Raw genomic sequence first — 19,102 nt, 5'->3', positions numbered from 1 at the left:
ACATTGAACTGATGACTTGAAGATATTTAGCAGGAGCGTTTTCACTGATGAGATCATAAATGACAGTGCAAAGGATAAAATGAGAAGTATTTCAGAATATGGGATCAAAAAGCAGTTCAACATCAGCAAATAAAGTTTCCGAGGAAGGAAGCTAAAGTGTGCCATGAATGTGATGTATTCGTATTGTATATATGAATTTACATTGTACTAAAAACCCCAAACCTCCTAATTTCAGAAGTCCACCACATGTCACTGATTATTACATATTTATTCAAATATTAATCATTGATCTGTTTTCTTGTGTTTGTAGAGGCTGCACGGAGGAGTACGAGATGAAAATGATGGAGCAGAAGGGAGAAGCAGAGCAAGTGGCTGCAGGGTATCGCAGTGGACAACGAACCCCAATATGGTGCTGGGACAGCCCCCCTGGTACACACAGCTCCGCCCAGCACTGGACTCCCAGTGGAGCCCCACCAGCGGTCCCCAGCCGTACACTCAAAGCTCTGGTCCCCGTCCCCTTCAGAGAGCCTCAACACATCTCTGCTAAAAGGTATCACTGCATATGGTTGAAATCTCGGTTACATAAAAATGGCAACTATTGGTCAAATATTTTGGATTCAGGCTCCTTGCTTGTTGTGCTTCTAACTAGCTATTTCCGTCTCCTCCTACAGGCCTGTCAGTTACCCAGAGAACCATTATAGTGTGTCTCCCGTTGGTGGGGACAGAGGGTTGGTGTACAGAAACCCTTCGGCTAGTTTCTCCAGTCCAAGCTCTGGGTTCAGCTCCACCGCACTGGGGGTGCCGGGACTCAGCGGACCATTTGTACGCTATAAACCCTCTCCAGACAGGTCAGTACTGGTCAGATTGCTCATTCTTTTGTAGCACCTGTCCATTATATCACAGGAATGAAAAAATTTAAATTTCACACACAACTTGATCCACATAGGTGAGCCATACATTGAAAACTAGGGCTGGGTGAACGAGCTAAAGCTACTAGTTGGATAAATCTCAACCTTTATCAGTATCGTGATGATATTCAACATATATTTAAAAAAAATTAGTGCTCTTATTTTAATCAGAGGAACCGTTATTATGATATTATTAGGAGTAAATTAAAAATGTTTAATGCAAAAAAAAAAAGAAAAAAAATTTGAAATAATGCACGTTTTCCACACTGTTATTTAATATTTAATAAATGTTATTATATACACCAATATAAACAATACGTAGTAATAAACAGCCATATTAATCTATTAATAATTACCAGAACAGATGTCTATGACTTTCTTTCTTCTGCAGAACACAAACAAAGATTTTTAGAAGAATATCTCCATTCAATGCAAGTGAATAGTGGCCAGAATTTTGAAGCTCCAAAAAGCACATAAATGCAGCATAAAATGTATCCAAAAGACTCCAGTTGTTAAATCCATATAATCAGAAGCGATATAACAGGTGTGGGTGATCAACAGATCAATATTTAAGTCATTTTTACTGTAAATCTCCACTCTCACTTCCACATTCTTCTTATGTTTTTTGCCGATTTGCATTTTTCGTGCATATTGTCACCTACTGGTTGGGGCTGGCCAAAGGTGGAGGTTTACAGTTAAAAAGGACTTAAATATTGATTTGTTACTTTGCTTCTGAAGACATGGATTTAACCACTGCAGTCATATGGATTACTTTTATACTGCCTTTGTGCTTTTTGTAGCTTCAAAATTCTGGCAACCATTCACTTGCATTGTATGGAACTACAGAGCTGAGATATTCTTCTAAAAATCTTTGTTTGTGTTCTGCAGAAGAAAGAAAGTCATAAACATCTGGGATGGCATCAGGGTGAGTAAATAATGACAGAATTTGTGGGTGAACTATCCCTTAAACATTTGTAAGTAATGACGCAAACAATTAGTTGAATTAGTGTTTTAAACCAAATCTCTGAAATACACAGTTCTAAAGAGCTTGAATTAAACTTTCCAACTCTATTGACATATTTTCTATCAGAGATGGTATTAAAATATCTTAAGCGCTCTAATATTAATGAGTTGTGACACGAGGAGTGGGCACATTAAAATTTCAATATTCACAATGTTGGTTAAACTTATATCGCCAACAATATAATGTTATAATACAATATATTATCCCTTCAATAAATTGCCCAGCCCTTATGGAAACTGTGACCCGAAAGAAGCTATGACCATATAAATGAATGTCTTCAGGCGCTGTTTATCATCATGAGGGGGTGTGATTTTTGGTTAATGAGAGGCTGGTGTTGAGACATGTATCAGCTAAACATGCGGTTCTAATTCACCCTTCAGGCTCACAGGCACATTGTGTATTTGTGTATGTGTATAAAGCAAAGGTCGAGGCATGTACAGGCAGCCTTTCAGTGCTCTTAGATCTATTTTGTGTGTGCTTTGTGCATGTTTGCTTGTTGGCTGCCCCGTTCAACCAGAGAAACTTGTAATGTATGTGTCTCTTTGTATGATTAAAAACACAAAAGCAAATGTGTGTGTGTGTTTGAATGAGACACTGTTTTTACCCTTTTACATTTCCCAATCACATTATTTATAGTTAATGCAATGATAAGATCATATCCTGTTTTTGCTCTTAATTAGTGCTTATCCCTTCAAAACACCATCCCCAAATATTTATGGAGCTCAGAACAAGCTTTCTCAGTATAACAATTCTTCTGATTGTGTTCCCATATTTCAAAGACTTTTGTTCGGTAAGTCTGTAATGTTCTTTTTTTCTTTTCTTTTTTTTTTTTTTTTTTGCATGTGATGGGAGATTAAAGCTGTATTAGAGTGTAATGAAGAGTTGTTGTGATACTGTTAGTCTGTTAACATATCATACTGACTGTATTTGTGCTGGTGAATCTGCGGGATGTGGTAATGAGTGCTATTAATAGTCCCATCAGATCCACCCGTACATCACTGCTCAAATCAACAGGGTGACAAGTGACAACGCACTTAGCTTGCAACAAACTCGGGATTCTGTGTGTCTTGTGTATGCTGTGAGGCAAACTGATTTTACAAATGACACTCAGTGACTTTATGGTGCAAAAGTGTTTTCTAAAGGTTTTTCTAACTTCTGCCATTTAAACACACACCCTTTCTCCAAAACCTTGCATGTCAGTCAACCTGAATGCACAAAATGATTTACAGGCAGAAAGCATTTCTTTCTTTCTGTTTTTTTAAAGGGATAGTTCACACAAAAATAAAAATTTTCTCAGCTTTTAGTCATGCTCATGCCATGCCAGATGTGTATGACTTTCTTTCCTCTGCAGAACAGAAATGAATATTTTTATTCCAAAAAAATACATTTAAAAAAATGGTCCTTTAAATGCAATTTATTGGTGGACTTTGAATCTTCAAAAATCACATAAAGGCTGCATAAAAGTAATCCATAAGACTGCAGTGGTTAAATCTATATCTTCTTAAGCGATTTGTTAGGTGCAGGTAAAAAACTGATCAATATTTAAGTCCTTTTTTTTTTACCATAAATCTCCACCTTTGACCAGCCCCAACCAGTAGGTGGCGATATGCACAAAGAATGTGGCTCACCCAAAAACAAAAGGACTGTTTCTTACCCACACCTATCATATCGCTTCAGATATGAATTTACAACTGGAGTCTTATGAATTTCTTATGTTCATTCTTCAAACTTCTGGCCACCATTCACTTACATTGTATGGACCTTCAGAGCAGAGATATTCTTCTAAAAATCTTTATTTATGTTCAGCGGAAGAAAGAAAGTTATTCACATCTGGGATGGCATGAGAGTGAGTAAATGATGAGAGAATTTTCATTTTTGGGTGAACTATCCCTTTAAGTATGGTGTAAAGATGGTACATGGTACAAAATATAAACCACAGTGAAATAGACAATACAAACAGATGGACGAAAACAGTGACAGAATGGAGAGAAAGAATTTCTGATCGGCTAGTTTTCTGATTAGATAAAATTCTGGGCTGCTCCCCTGAACATTTATTGTCCAGGTGTGATTTCTCAGGACAGGGAAGCTGTTGTCATGCTCTTGTTGGAGTTAGTTGCTGCTTATTTGATTTGAGTTATTCGGCATGTATTCAATATCAAATGTTAATATTTTGTTTTGTGTGTGTGTCTAGGTTTGGATCAGTCCAACGTTCTCTCCAGCCGTTTGACCCTCATGTTACTGTTGATGTCTCGAGTGGAGAATCTTCATCTGGCTTCACTAGCCAAGAGAGTACAATGGAGCGCAATAAGTCAGGTAAACAAACACAACATTTTTGTGGACAACACATAAACAAAATCATTTATGGAACGCCAGTCCTGCTGAAAACACAAACTGCTGAAACCTTTGTGAACACTGCCCTCTGTTGGTTAAACACTGAACACAGGATCCAAGTGGTTCTCAACTATTAAACTAGGTGTCACTTGGTAGAAGCTAGCCAGCCTATGTACAGGCCAACTTGGACAGGTTGCATGACATGACCTCATTTTCGAAAATCACAAAAAATTAAACAAGTAAATAAATAAGAATATGTAAAGTAAAAGAAAGCAGACTACATATGCAGTAAAATACAGTTCACTTGCAGCGAGGATAAACATAGTTTCTGGCTCTATCCATTTTTTTATTTCAAGGACATTTTTCCTTAGTTTTGTACACTAAAAAATTGTGGGACTGCATTGGATAACCACTTGATGTCTATTGCAAAATTGTTTCGGGTCCTTAAGCAAAACCAGTTGAGAACCACTGCTTTATAAAAACCATTGGTGATCAGAGGCTGTGAGATTATGGTGATTGTCTGGTTTATACTGACTGATTGATGGTCAGACTCTGATAGATTCTGATTGCCAAGCGCAATGAAGTGTATCAAACACCCATACCGCTTTGTATTTGTGTGGCTGTTAAACAGAGCCCACGTGGCATGTCCCTGCCTCATCACGAGGTGTCTCTGTGGGCTCAGCTCAGAGAAGACAGGCCCGACAGGACATCCAAGGAAAGGACTCTCCAAACCGCCACTCAAAGGTGAGAAGTCATCCCAAGGAAAATGCTACGGTCCTACACCTTGGTTAATCTTGTCCGTTTGCTCAGACAAGCTTTAAAGTGCATCCCATAGTAATGATTGGGAGATTGCCATGAACAGCATGATTTTCAGTAAACTGTGCTCATAAATTGAATGGATGTTATTGTTAGATGGGCTGGAATAATGTGTGGCATTCCAAAGCATTTTTATTCATATGGAAATTGTTACATTATACAGTAACATGATTAAAAACTGCAAAGACTTGAGAATGACAATCAAATAACAATAAATAAACAATAAATCCTTACATATGTTATACATGTTCGTTTGAGATAAGGAAAGACACTTGGTATGTATTATCTGTGGGTTCCTTGTGTCACTATTTTAAGGTTTACTATGTTTTTGGATATTTTTCTACAATTCCATTTAAAACTATCCAAACACACAGAACGTCCATAAACTTACATTAGAAAAAAATATCAGAATCTTTATAATATTGTGGACGGTAACAATTGCTGAGGTATGAATTGGTCAGTACATTTGACATAACTCTCTCTCTCTTTTTTCCACCTGTTCTGCTCTCTCTCAGGGTGAGGCACACTACTCCAGTCACTCTAGCAGTAACACCCTCTCCAGCAATGCTTCCAGCAGTCACAGTGATGAGCGCTGGTTTGACGGGGTAGGAGGTGGGGTTTCCGGTGCGCTGAGTGACCCCTCAGACCCTGACCCTGACCTAATGGGCAAAGGAGGGTCCAGTGACAGTGGCATTGATGCATCTCTCTACACACCCAGCCCCAATACTACAGGAGCCAAGCCCAGCCGCAGTCATGCAGGAACTCCACATAAACTGCTGCATAGCTCTGCTACGTACAGCGGCCTGCAGGAGCTGTCAGGAACAGGAGGGAGGAGTGCAGGGGAGGGTCATCGCAGAGAGTCGTCGCCCATCATTCCTGCCTTAGCCAGTCAAACCAAGAACTATCGCACACGCACGTTCCCCCCTCCGGGATCCACCAATGCAGACAGCTTCAAACCAAGGTATGGAAGTCTTTTTTATTGTAACTTGAAAAATATTGAGCTTCTCAAACATAGCAAAGCAACATAAACAACAAACAGCAACGATAGATGTACTGTATAGCTCTTGAACAGAATAACCTATATAAACATGGCATGGGCTTAAAGGGTTAGTTCACCCAAAAATAAAAATTCTCTCATCATTTACTTACCCTCATCCCATCCCAGGTGTGTATGACTTCTTCACCAGAACACATTTGAAGAAAAATATCTCTGCTTAGTAGGTCCTTAAAATGCAAGTAGATGGTGATTTTGAAACTTCAAAAATCACAGGCAGTTAGCATAAACGTCATCGATACGACTCCAGCGGTTAAATGAATGTCTTCTAAAGCGATTGATTTTGGTGCAAAAAAGATCAATATTTATGTACTTTTTAACTAGAAATCATACCGTCCGGTTAACAGCAGTATGCACGTTCACGTCACAGAAGGTTCACGCTGTCTCTCGTGTGACGTATTCACGTTGGCATGTTACGGATGTAATCTCACGTTTTTCTATTGGTTGATACATCCAGGATAAGCACACAAACGCACCATTGTCAGTAAACAAACAGATACAAATACATATCTAAACCAAAACCAACAAAGCCTCTGTACAGCGTTGCTCCTGCTCAGTTGTAAACAGTGCTGCTCTTCTGGGTGTCGCATGTGCGACAGCCGTGTGAACATACCAACCCGATTATGTCAATCGCGCGTACTGCTGTTGACCGGAAGCTATGATTTATAGTTTAAAAAGTACTTTTAATATTTATCTTTTTGCACCAAAAGTGATCGTGTTGCTTTAGAAGACATTAATTTAACAGCTGGACTCGTTTGGATGACATTTATGCTGACTGTCTGTGATTTTTGGAGCTTCAAAAGTCCATCCATTTGCTAAAGAAAGTCATATACACCTGGAATGGAATTAGGGTGAGTAAATGATGAGAGAATTTTTTTTGGGGGTGAACTATCCCTTTAAGGCCTGTCCCCAGAAAGAACAAAAAACAAACAAATTGCTGACAAAAGGTCTAGTTACACCAAGACCAAAACAAAAAAGTACTTGAGTCATTTGCATGCTTTAATGCAATGCATCTGTTAGTACAAACATTACTAATTCCAATGCAAATTACAACCTGTCTGACAATACAGGTATTACTCACTTTAATGCAATATCTGACAAAAACAGACTTGACACGTTTTAAAGCAAAACCAGCCAGAAGCAAGCCATCTGATACAAATATACACATTTTACTTGCTTTAATACAGTGCAATGGTGATTCACAATTTCTTTTTGCACCACTTTGTTACTGTTAATTTTATTTCTGTTATTTGTTAGTACTGTTATAGCTTTTTTTATGTTCCATATGCTCTAAGACCAGAATGTCAGAGTTACTGGTAACAATCTATCCAGAATACGTGTTCCAGACACATGACCCAAAAGCACCTCTTATTGGTCAGTGATGTTTTTTGCACCAAAAAATAAAATAAAACCATGGCCTGTTGTTGGTCAGATTTACAGCCAGGAAATGAATAGGCCCATAATAATGCATTGTTTTAATTCAAAATCTTGTTGGTGCTTAATATTCGCTCTTGGTGTAAATAGGTCTTATACAGCTTTTGAAATCATTGAATAAAATATAGGTTTATTAATTGTGCTTACCCTGTTATCCCTGTAGCTATGCCATATTATAAGCAGCAGAGGCTCATTTTGCAATAACAAAAAGTATTTATAATTCTATATAATCCTGTGACCAACTGGCACATATCTGCATATGTATTTGTGTGTGTGGGGGGGTTAGGGCCTGCTATACCCCTCAAGGGTATAAGACCCCTGCTATGGCTGATAAACCCCGGCCTTTCAGAGCTTCAACAGTCACACCCACATCAGGCTCCACCCAGCTGTCAAGCTCCGCCCCCAAGTCCCTTAGTAAAAGCAAGCATAGTGCATGGCAACAGGAGAACAGCACTGCATCGACCACCAACACTGACAGCAACAGCAGCAAGTGAGTGTGTTTGTGTGTGTAAAGATGAACCTAAGCCAGGGGTACCTCTTCAGAGACCATAGGGGGCACTTTGAATCTTGTTCGTGATTTCTGACAAATGTTTGTGCATTCAGGCAGGTGGATATGAATAGTAAGAACGTGTTTGGACAGCCCCGATTACGAGCCTCTCTGAGGGACCTGCGCTCTCCACGCAGATCTCACAAGAGCACCATTGAGGACGACTTGAAAAAGCTCATCATCATGGACAACCCTGCAGAGACATCATCGCGGGATGCGGTGAGCACACGCTGCGTAGACAAAAAGAATACAAAACCCTGCTTGTACGCATGGCAGTCAATCAAATTCAGTTCATATTCATTTGTGTGTTTGTGCTGACTCTACAGTCTCCTCATCGGACCCTGCAACGCACTTTCTCAGATGAGAGTCTGTGTAGTGGACGGAGAGATGCTAGTTATGCAAGCACGCCTCACTTTGAAGGACAGGTCCCACCCAGTGATCTTCTCTTCACCTGCACGCTGCCTACCCGTCGCCATGGCCACAACAACAACAACCATGGGGCCCTCATGCCCAGTAAGAAAGGTTGGTGTCACTTACTAGTCATAGTGATTTGCGTGCTTTCACTGCTTTCTGCTAATAGCAATTGAATTGTCTGTCTTTTTAGTACCGTTATCTGCATCAGAGTTGTCTCTAACTGAGGTGAGGGATAAGGTGCCACCTCTCAGAAGACTGGACCCTGGACTCATGCCCCTCCCTGACACTGCCTGTGGCCTGGAGTGGTCCAGCCTTGTCAATGCAGCCAAAGCTTATGAAGGTATGTGTGTGAGCGTCAAATTGAGATACTTAAAGCTGAGATGTGTAAAAAAAAATTTAATGTTAAAATACTTTCTACTCTTCCAGTTTGATGTACAGAGACAACTATAAGTGATTCATCATACTAATTATCTGAGTGATAAACTACTGTATGTTTGTGTGATTAATTACAGTGCAAAGAGCTGTTTCTTTATTCTCATTGTCTGAGTCTCACGCTGGCGTCAGTGAGTTGAGGCCCGTCATCAGCCCGGTGCATTTCCACACACCACAAACTCCCCGCACCACTCCTACTTTCAGCAGGTACAACTCACTGACACAAACACATATGGGTAGTTGACATGTCCTGTGTTGTGACATGCTATATTCTATCTAAAACTATATTAAACTGCATTTTCATATTTTTTGTAATTATTATGCATGTAGCTTTTATCAGCACATATTAATTGAGACAACATGGAATATTTGTACTGTAAAAATTAGAGCCCGACCGATATGGGATTCTTGAGACCGATACCGATTTTAGAGAGGGAAAATTCACCGATTACTGATATGGTGGCCGATATAGATCATTTTTGAGCTAGAATGAAAACAGACCTTTTCTATGTGGATTTTTCACTGATTTTGCACCAATATGATTATGCAAAGGTACTCAGAAGGCTGCTTTGTTAAACAAATATTTTTGTCAAAGAATATTTGACATTATTATTATAATACATTGTCAACAAATTCTAGAAATGAACACTGAAAAAAATAAAGAATAAATAAAAATACAATAAATAGCTTAAAACATCAGTACTGTATGTTTAGTATAAGTCAATTGCTGACCATTTAAATAAAGAATAAATAAAAATACAATAAATAGCTAAATAAACATCAGTATTACTGTTTAGTATCAGTCAGATGCTGACTATATTAATACTGTCGAGTCAAGAGATAAACAGCGGCAGCAGTGTTACACCATGTTCTGCTATACAAGTTCAGGGGAAACTTTCAACGGTGGAAAACCAGACTTTTAAATATTACATTTTATAAATGCAACGACTGGAATTGTTCGGTTGAAGGGGGTACCAAACTGTGAATCCTGAACAGTTTGGTAAATACATGTTTACTCGTTAGCTTCCACTCAGCTGACAACAATGAAAGTAGCTACGTGATTAGCTAGTTAGCTATAAGCTCATTGTCACGGAGAGTAAAAGACGGACATTGTTTATTTTACTTTCCAGCTTTTTGTCTCACCAACTAGGTAACAACGTAGCGTGAAATCAACACTCAGTAGACAAAATCCACCACCGCACCGATGTCTGCTGAGCTGCAAAAAGATGCTCTGATGTTTACCTTTCAATCTGCTACATTACTGACTGCACTGACAAACTATAGCTGGCTAACAGCAAACAGACATGAGTGACATGGTTGTCAGGGACAAGGTTGTCAGGGACAAGGTTAAAGTTATATTAGTTATATTGAAAAGGGGAAATGATGGGGTCATTGTTTATTAACTTTCCAGTCTGTATTTCACAAGCTAGTTTGCAACTTACCGACACACCGCTGAACTCCGCCCTGTCTGCAGAGCCACCGTCAGTTCAGCTCTGTAAACAATGTAGTCAGAGCACACTCTGCTGGACAAACTACGTAATGACACCAATCTAAGCATTGTTTTCTGCATTATATGTTCTGAAAAAAAGTTTTCATATCGGTAAAATATACGCCGATACCGATATATTGGTGAAAGGCTAATATCGGCCGACCGATATATTGGTCGGGCACTAGTAAAAATTACAATGTCACACTGCAGGACCTATTAAAATGAACATGTGAATGCAGAAAGATGATTAAAAATGATTATAAACTTTTAAGAAATGGTGAACAGTTAAGATATACAGTAAGATATACAGTTTCCCTTATTGATTCATATACATTTTAACCTAAAATCTTTTTTGTTGGTTTACCCTCATGCTTCCTTCATTGCAGAATCACACTCGTGTTGTTCCCAGTCAGATTTGACCGGAAACAATAAACGTGTAATTTTTTTAATTGTTATGAAAGAAGTGTAACAACTCTAATTTCAGTCTGGTAAAAGCACTTAAGTTGTGCATTTTGGGTGGGATTTTTGGTATTTAGACCTTATTTTTATTTGTATTTTTTACTTTTATTTACCTGTATTTTTGTGGTTTGTTTGAGTTTTTTTTTTTTTTTTTTTTTTTTTCAGTTTTTGCAGTAATGACACATTATTATACAGTCAACCCTGAACATGGTATGTTACAAAGAGAAGACATAGTAATAATTTTGTTACCTATCATTTATTTCACCAAAACATCAAAATTTAACAACTCAAAGTAATTCAATAAAAATGTCAAGAAAATGAACATGAATGGGCAAATTGATTTTTTTGAATTTTTTTTCTATAGTCAGGGGCGGGTTTACGATTTCTGAGGCCCCAAGCAACCGATCAACCTGGAGCCCCATTTCAAAAAATTTTGCTTAAAAAATTACATAAAATTGATTTTAAATCATAATTTTAAATTCATCGTATTAGCCGTTGTAGCCAAGTACATTCAAAATGTTTACTGAAACATAAAAATCTAGTTAAAGTTAATTAATGCATGTTTTCCAGTTTTCCACAATACAGTGATAAAAATAAAAAAAATATTTACCTGCATATATTTTTACAAAACACTCTTTTTATGAACAGGGTGTGTAAAACCTACTACACTCGCTAACATTTTGGAATTCAGTTTTTATTTATTATTATTATAAGCCAACAATAATTTATTGTTGTCCAGTTTGTCATTATAATATGATACAGTATTATTATTATTATTAATTTGAGGATTTGTTGTATACAATAGTAATATATTTCTGTCTTATTTAATTTACTTTCACCAGGACCTTATATTCTGATGCTGCAGTGTATTGTTCAACATGTTGCAAAAGGCTGTATTTTATGTTAGCATCGTTGGCAACATTCGTTACAGTATTGTAACAGTAGACATACAAGGCACGGCAGCCCCTCAGCACACTAGAGCAGAAGGAAAAAAAACATTGCTGAAAGCGCTGAAACTTTGCTTGTTGCAGAACAATCTGGAATAATGTTAAACATTGTAACAGTCACCTCTTTGAGAACGTTAAATCTTTGTGACACATGCGCTAAAAAAACAATCTAGAGGCAGTGCAAGGAATGAAACAGAACACAGGTGTCTCAACATGCGTTTTTGAGACCTGAAGTTCTTTTTAACTTTTGACACTGTGTCTAAAAACGTGCCGGTCCTGTGAGACACTGAAGAAACAGCGAGACGCAGTGCAGCGGGCATGGACGTTCATCCAGTGCATGTTTACATAGGAAAACAATGGAAAAACAGAGCAGACGTGGGCAAAAAACACGTTCGGTATGAACGGCCCCTAACTCATCCATTCGCACGTATCTGTGAGTGAGAGCACGTGGACGAAACAAGTTCGGAAGGCCTGTATATTTTTTTCATAAATTACAAACCCTACTTAATGTCCTACTTGAAAAACTGACCCAATCCTGTGGACCTCTAACATGAACAGCTCTGAGAGCACTGACAACAGTGTATTCGCGCATGACAACAGAACAATATGTGACATGCCACCCCTCAAGCAGTTTTTGCAGCGTTCTCCTACTGGGCCAGGGCCCCCCGATGTCCGGCGCCCCACGCAATTGCGTGGTTTGCATGGTGGTTAAAACCGCTACTGGTTATAATCTGACTAGTTCAGTTTTGTGGGTGTGTATGTTTTGCACACTTTTTGTTTTATAGTTTCACCCCTTTATTTCTGTAGATGTTTTTTCTACATTATGGCTGATTTAGATTTGATATGACAAATAATAAAAACAATTCATTTCCCATTCATTTCCTATGGAAGTCACTTTTGACCGGGAACAAAACAAGTGTGACTTTTTTGGACTAGTCGAATCAACTCAAAATTTTTTTTTGCATGTTCAGATAGCAAATGGAGGAAAAGTCACCAAGTTTCGTACCCATCAGATAAAGGAAAACAGTTTTATTAAAGAAAAAATTTGATTTCAGTCAAAAATGTTAACATGATTTTAGTTACTAAACTTTTCTGTGAAAAGTTATATCCAACATTACAACTTAATGCCGATTAAAAATGCTGTATAATCAAAAATAATTTGATAATACTAAGTTTATATGTTGTGGCTATACTTTTGAAAGTGTGTATTGTAATATTAATGGACTAGCTCCATTCACTTCCATTGTCAGTGCCTTTATTGTAACTTTTTTAAATAATCAAAAAGTGTCTAAATTATTTTTTGTGGTAATCAATAAGATTTTATTTTATTATTAACCTGGAACATTCCTTGAAGCATCAACTAGCCATATACTGGGTGTATACTTGGTCTTTTCTTTGTCTCTCTGACACTGTTTGTCGTTGCGTGTGTTACAGTGAAGAGCCTACTAATGACCTGTCTGGGCGTCTGTATCATCTGGAAGTCATGCTGAAACAGCTAAACAATGATCTAGAAAAAGTGAGTAGTTTTGGAGGAATCTGACCAATGCAGGACTGGTTTATTTCGACCAGTAAAAATGTACAGTAAATTTCAGAAATTAAACATGAGACTGAAGGATGTTACAGTTACTATGCCTTTTAGATGGCATCACAGTTAAGCTTCTCTCTTTCTCTCCTCCCTTTTACCTTGTCTTGTCCTTCTTGTGCTCCTCTACCATCCCCTTTTATTCTCTCAGGAGAAACAAGACAAGGCAGCACTTTTAGCAGAGATGGCCAATCTTAGGCACAACAACCAACGTTTGCAAGAGGAATCTCACTCAGCTAGTGAACAGCTGCGCAAATTTAGCAAACTCTTATCCTCTGCCATGCCCGAGAGAAAATAACTGTCTCTCCCTCTCTTTGTGAACAGAGTGCATGTTAGACAAAAAGATGAGAACAGATCTTCGCAAACGTGTATTTTGCCTGATTTGGTGCATTCTGTGCCAACCGCTCATCAAATTCATAGTTTCTTATTGCCCAGTACAACCACTCTCCTGTTCACCCTCATCTAAGGCAGACGTCAGTGGTGAGGAATGAAAGTCTGCCAGCTCAATCTCTCTTACAGCTGACACCACACACAAAACTGTGGGCTTTATCAAAGTGTGAAGGAGTGAGAGACAGAATCATGCGGGTCTGCCTGTTGACTTGAGACTTCAAAGCTTTAACTGAAAGCCGGTACAGAAAGTACAAAATTATATTTTAATAAAACAAACACACATAATGAGTCCTACCTTGAAAAAAGCTCCACATCAAAAACAGCACTCTGATTTAATTCCTTTCGGAACTATTTTCTCATTGTAGCTTTATTTTTGTAATCAACGAGTCAGAAGACGACTCTTGAGCCAATAAAACAGAGACACTAGATATCTGAGAGTCCTATTTACTGCACAGTCAGCTCAACATCCAAAAAAGCAACGTGCATCAAAGCAGACCTACAAAAAATCTACACTTGAGCCATCTTGTGTTAAAACTACCTTTCCCAATATGCAATTGGAGCTTTTTAAGGAAAAACATGGTACTGTAAATTTTGAGAAGAGGTACAATGCTCTGGGATTGACTTGCAGTTAATATGCATCAAGTATAAATTACGAGTCACATACTCACATGTTCAGGTACATTAAAGGGTTAGTCTCCCAAAAATGAAAATTGCCATAATATACTCACCCTTATGTTGTTCCAAACCTGAATGTCTTCTCTTTTTTGTGGAATAGATGTTAGGCAGAAGTTAATTTACTGACAGCCTCGTCCACTTTCACTATCGTTGTATGGAAAACAACATGTAAATGATTACAGCATTTTCATTTTTGGGTGAACATTAAGCCTTTAAAAATGAAGAATACACCTGATTTCATATTTTTACAAAGTTAACTTTCAAACTACTGCTCAAAAACAAAACAAAAAAAGAAAGAAAGAAATTGGTAGTCTTTTGCAAGCCGACATTACTTTCAACATGTAATCATGTGCAGAATATGAAATACAGATATCTACATGTCAATTTTCACTTGTTAAAATGTGAATTCTTGATATCAGCAATAGAATTACTAGTGAAAATACCATTTTTTCTTTTTATTAGTACCGGTAATTAAGTTTGCTCTTGTAAAAAAACAAAAACAAAAAAAAACTTTAATTCTTGATATAAAGTGATGTAATATCAGATATTTATAATGTTATTGGAACTAGTATGAAAGCCTTTTTAACATATCTTTAAGTACTCTTCAGTTTATTGATATCTGGAATTAAGATTGCCACAAGTGAAAACCAAATAACTGATATAAAAAATTTGCATTTTTACTAGTTGTAATTGAAGATTTAATGTCAGGAATGGACATTTGCACTAGTAACGATGCAATTAATGATACCAAAAATTATAATTTTTACTAGTAAGAAGCACTTAGCTCTATGTGTATTTTGTATTTGAACTAGTAAGATATTAAGGAGGGAATAACAAATCATTGTGAAATTCTACCAGTGAAAATGCAGTTACAGATATAAAAAAATTACAGCTTTTACTAGTTGAAGTTATAGTATTTTTGATATCAATAATAGGTATCTCTGTGACATCACTGATAACAAGAATTAGCATTTTACTAGTAGTAAATGCATAGCTGAGATCAAGAATGAGCATTTTAACTAGTAAAAATGTAACTGCAGATATCTGTAATTCATACCCTGCACAAGATTCAGTGTCCAAAGTGCTTGCAAAAGGTTTCACCAAGACTTGCTTCAACTTGCTAATTTCGACTTCACCAAAAATGGACTTCTTAAGAATTTTTGCATTTGTAAACATGCTGTCCTATAGGGATTATAGAGACTGAAAATCCACTGCAATAATGGCTCTGTAGATCTCCACTCCACCAATCTCTAGTTTTCAATTAAGTGTTTGGGGAAAAAAACAAGAGATGGAGATTCTTCTCCACTTACAAACCTTGTAGTGGAAAAGATGTGACCAGTGACAGCAACCGCTACTAAAACTGTGATGTTACACCCAAGTCTTTGATAATTTCCTCTGTGCATGGACAGCAGTCAGTCATTAAGTGACAGAGTCATGTGACAGGAAATGTCATTTGCTTTTTATGTATCGTTTTGGTATAGCACTGTGTGTAAACTTGGGCTGTTCTGTAAAATTTAGACACTGTATATATGCAAAGCCAACACTAAGAAAAACTTCTAGTTAGCTGTGTTCCATACAGACTATTTTTCTATTTGTATTGTTTTTAGTTCAGGTTTATCAGGTGAAACGACTGTTGGCAGTAGATAGCTGTTTTCAACTTCTAGACAGATCATCAAGTTTACATAGTAAAAGACCTCTTTATCCTTCACACTGTAGTTGGCTACGTGCTCTGTGAAATCTTAAAGAGGCCTCTGTTTTCGCCCATTTATAGTGTATGAGTTGGGTTACTGGAACAACAATCAGGATGAATCTAATGTGGTTTATCATGTACTTCATGCTATACTGTGCATGTCTGCCTTAAAAGTGGTCAGGGAGTCTATCTTTGACCGGTGATGTGACTCATATCAACTCTCATCCCTTTAACCTGATCCAACTGGAAAATAAATCTCCTCCTCTCTCAGGACCCACAAACTGCCCTCTCACTGACCTGATGTATTCCTTTTAATTCTGGACTATTTATTAATGTCAATGTAAAAGCACTGCTGCAGTAGGTTAACTTGTATTAGTTGTTTCTGTCATTTTGGCTATAAGTGGAAATCGTATGTCTGTTCTCAGACCCACTCAAAAACAACCATATACATGCCTATGAAAGTAACTAGCATAGAAAACACAAATATTATTATTATTATTATTGTTTTTGTTTTTTGTTTTTTGTTTTTTTATGCAATGAGTAAATATAAAAACTGTTGGCATTCATTGCAGGATCCCTTAGAGCTGTTTAGTAGTGTAGTTGTACATAGGGTGATTTTTTTATAAAGCTTTGAACTGCTAATAGCTAACATGATTCGTCTCACCGTAATTTATGAAAAAAATAAACACTTTAAAGATTATTCAAATCAATGTACAATTCATGTTGGAATTTTTAGTTATACAGCATCAACCTGGACTTCCACAATCTGATAATGCATTTCTGCCTATCATATTGTAATGATAAGCTCATTTGTCTCATTGCTGTGACTACATGAACTTCACCCACTGTTTTTCTGTCAGTGAAGTGGGAGGTTCTTCAGACTCTGGTGTCTCACTCAGTTCTGGGTGTCATATCTACACCTTGTGCGTTTCTGTTTGTATGTTTGATAATTGGATGGTGTTTTTTTTATTTTTTATTATTATTATTAAATTTGTTCTGTTCTTTAAAAAGCTAAATATGAGTAATATACTTGTGAAAACATCTATGTGCATCTGTGTTGCGCATTCAAAAATCATAGCAAATTATATAGTCCAACTGTAATATTTGAAGGTTTATTTCGTGTAATATTTTGACTATTTATTTAGATTTTTTTTTTTTTTTTTTAATGCATAAAGACAATTTCAAGGTGAAAACACAAGATTACAGATTTGGTAAAATTATTGGAGGGTACTGAGTTTATATATATTTTTTAGTTTGTCCTTTTTTGTTTGATTGACTGATCTCTTGTACAAAGATGATTTTATGATTTATTTTAACCTTATTGTAAGTCTTCATTTTTCTCTTTTTTCATTAGCATTATGCATGAGACAGTGGCTCCAATGCCTCGATTAACTATCGATAACTGATCTATCTTTCAGGTTTATTTTTTGGGGGGGAGGGGGGGGGATCAATGAGTGTACATTTAAAAAGTGTAAATTATGTTTTCATTATTTTATATAAAATATATTAAAAATATTTCAGAATGAATAAGAGTCTTGTCCGCATCATTTTGTCTTTGTGTGCCCATACAATTTTTTTTATGCTAGATTGGGAGAAAAAAAGGAAAGAAACTTTGTGTTCAGCCTCATCCAAAAAGGTAATTTTGTAACAAAGCTGCAAAAACCCACCATATGTACACACCAACGATGCCTATTCTGTGTTAAGAAAACATGATCTGCCCAGTAATGTTATGTGAGGAATAAGGAAGTAGGATGTATACTATTATGATTAGTTCCTCTGGTGTCCTCTGGGGGGGGGGGGGGGTCTGTCAAACCTTGTGCCATTCCTGGCTGTGTGTAGCACTTGCCGCTCTGCTTATCCTTCTGAATGACCACAATGTTAGGAAAGAGTGGCTGAAATTATTTTTTAACAATTTCCCTGGCCATTTCATTCTGCTCTTAAACAGACATTTCACCCCAAAATGAAAATTCTGTCATCATCTCCACAGTCCACACCTTCATGTTGTTTTAAACCCATCGTGAATCACAAAAGGAGATGGTGAGAAGAATGTTAGCCTCAATCGACATTCACTTTCATTGCATTTTTTTTTTCCATACAATGAAAGTGAGTGGTGATTGAGATTAACATTCTGCCTAACATCTCATTTTTTGTCCCACGGAAGAACGAAAGTCATACTGGTTTGGAACAACATGATGCCGAGTAAATGATGACAGAATTTAAATTTTTGGGTGAACTATCCATTTAACAGTTTGTGTGACACATTTCAGCACAGTTTTTGTATGTATTCAGGCTTTGCAAACAGCCTGTTATTGAATGATGTGGACGTTCAAAACTCTGAGTTTGGAATGGCATACTTTCTGCTGTATAAAGATATGGTAGAAATAGTAAGAGTAGTATGCCATTTTGAACAGTCTGTTTGTAACCCACCAAAGTGTATGAATGCAACAAAGAAGTCTTAAAAGCACAGCAGCAAAAAATGACTCGTGTGAAACAAAATTATGACTTTTTAACATTTCTGGACCTCAAAACAATAAATACAATACAATGTAGATGTATTATTGTTACATACAGTATGCATGATATGGCCCCTCTACAACCAACTCAATCCATTTCTTAAAGGGATAGTTCACCCAAAAATGAAAATGTTCTCATCATTTACTCACCCTCATCCCATCCCAGATGTATGACTTTTTTTTCTTCAGCAGAACACAAATGAAGATTTTTAGGAAAATATCTAAGCTCTGTTGTTTCATTCAGTGGAAGTAAATGGTACATACTGTACATACGACTCCAATGGTTAAATTCATGTCTTTAGAAGCGATATGATATGTGTGAGTGAGAAACAGATCAACATTTAAGTCCTTTTTTACTATAAATGTCCACTTTCATTTTCACAGTCTTCTCTTGTTT

General features: G+C 37.1%; 1 protein-coding gene across 2 annotated transcripts in view; it reads left to right on the top strand.

Annotated features, from left to right (window-relative positions):
• The window catches only part of LOC127416797 (signal-induced proliferation-associated 1-like protein 3), a 121,552-nt gene extending 103,935 nt beyond the window's left edge, over positions 1–17,617 (top strand). For both annotated transcript variants that reach the window (XM_051656344.1, XM_051656345.1), the window contains exons 10-21: positions 311–550; positions 672–848; positions 4,124–4,245; positions 4,895–5,007; positions 5,595–6,040; positions 7,854–8,057; positions 8,171–8,333; positions 8,441–8,636; positions 8,719–8,868; positions 9,041–9,167; positions 13,290–13,371; positions 13,589–17,617. In XM_051656344.1, coding sequence (XP_051512304.1) covers positions 311–550; positions 672–848; positions 4,124–4,245; positions 4,895–5,007; positions 5,595–6,040; positions 7,854–8,057; positions 8,171–8,333; positions 8,441–8,636; positions 8,719–8,868; positions 9,041–9,167; positions 13,290–13,371; positions 13,589–13,735 — 2,167 coding nt within the window. In that variant the 3' untranslated portion in view covers positions 13,736–17,617. The remainder of the gene's footprint in view (positions 1–310; positions 551–671; positions 849–4,123; positions 4,246–4,894; positions 5,008–5,594; positions 6,041–7,853; positions 8,058–8,170; positions 8,334–8,440; positions 8,637–8,718; positions 8,869–9,040; positions 9,168–13,289; positions 13,372–13,588) is intronic.
• Positions 17,618–19,102: the final 1,485 nt, after the last annotated feature.

The sequence above is a fragment of the Myxocyprinus asiaticus genome, chromosome 26 (genome assembly GCF_019703515.2).
Source record: "Myxocyprinus asiaticus isolate MX2 ecotype Aquarium Trade chromosome 26, UBuf_Myxa_2, whole genome shotgun sequence".
Taxonomy (NCBI): domain Eukaryota; kingdom Metazoa; phylum Chordata; class Actinopteri; order Cypriniformes; family Catostomidae; genus Myxocyprinus; species Myxocyprinus asiaticus.
The sequence above is the reverse complement of the archived record's forward strand: the minus strand, read 5'-3'. Positions and strand labels throughout refer to the sequence as shown.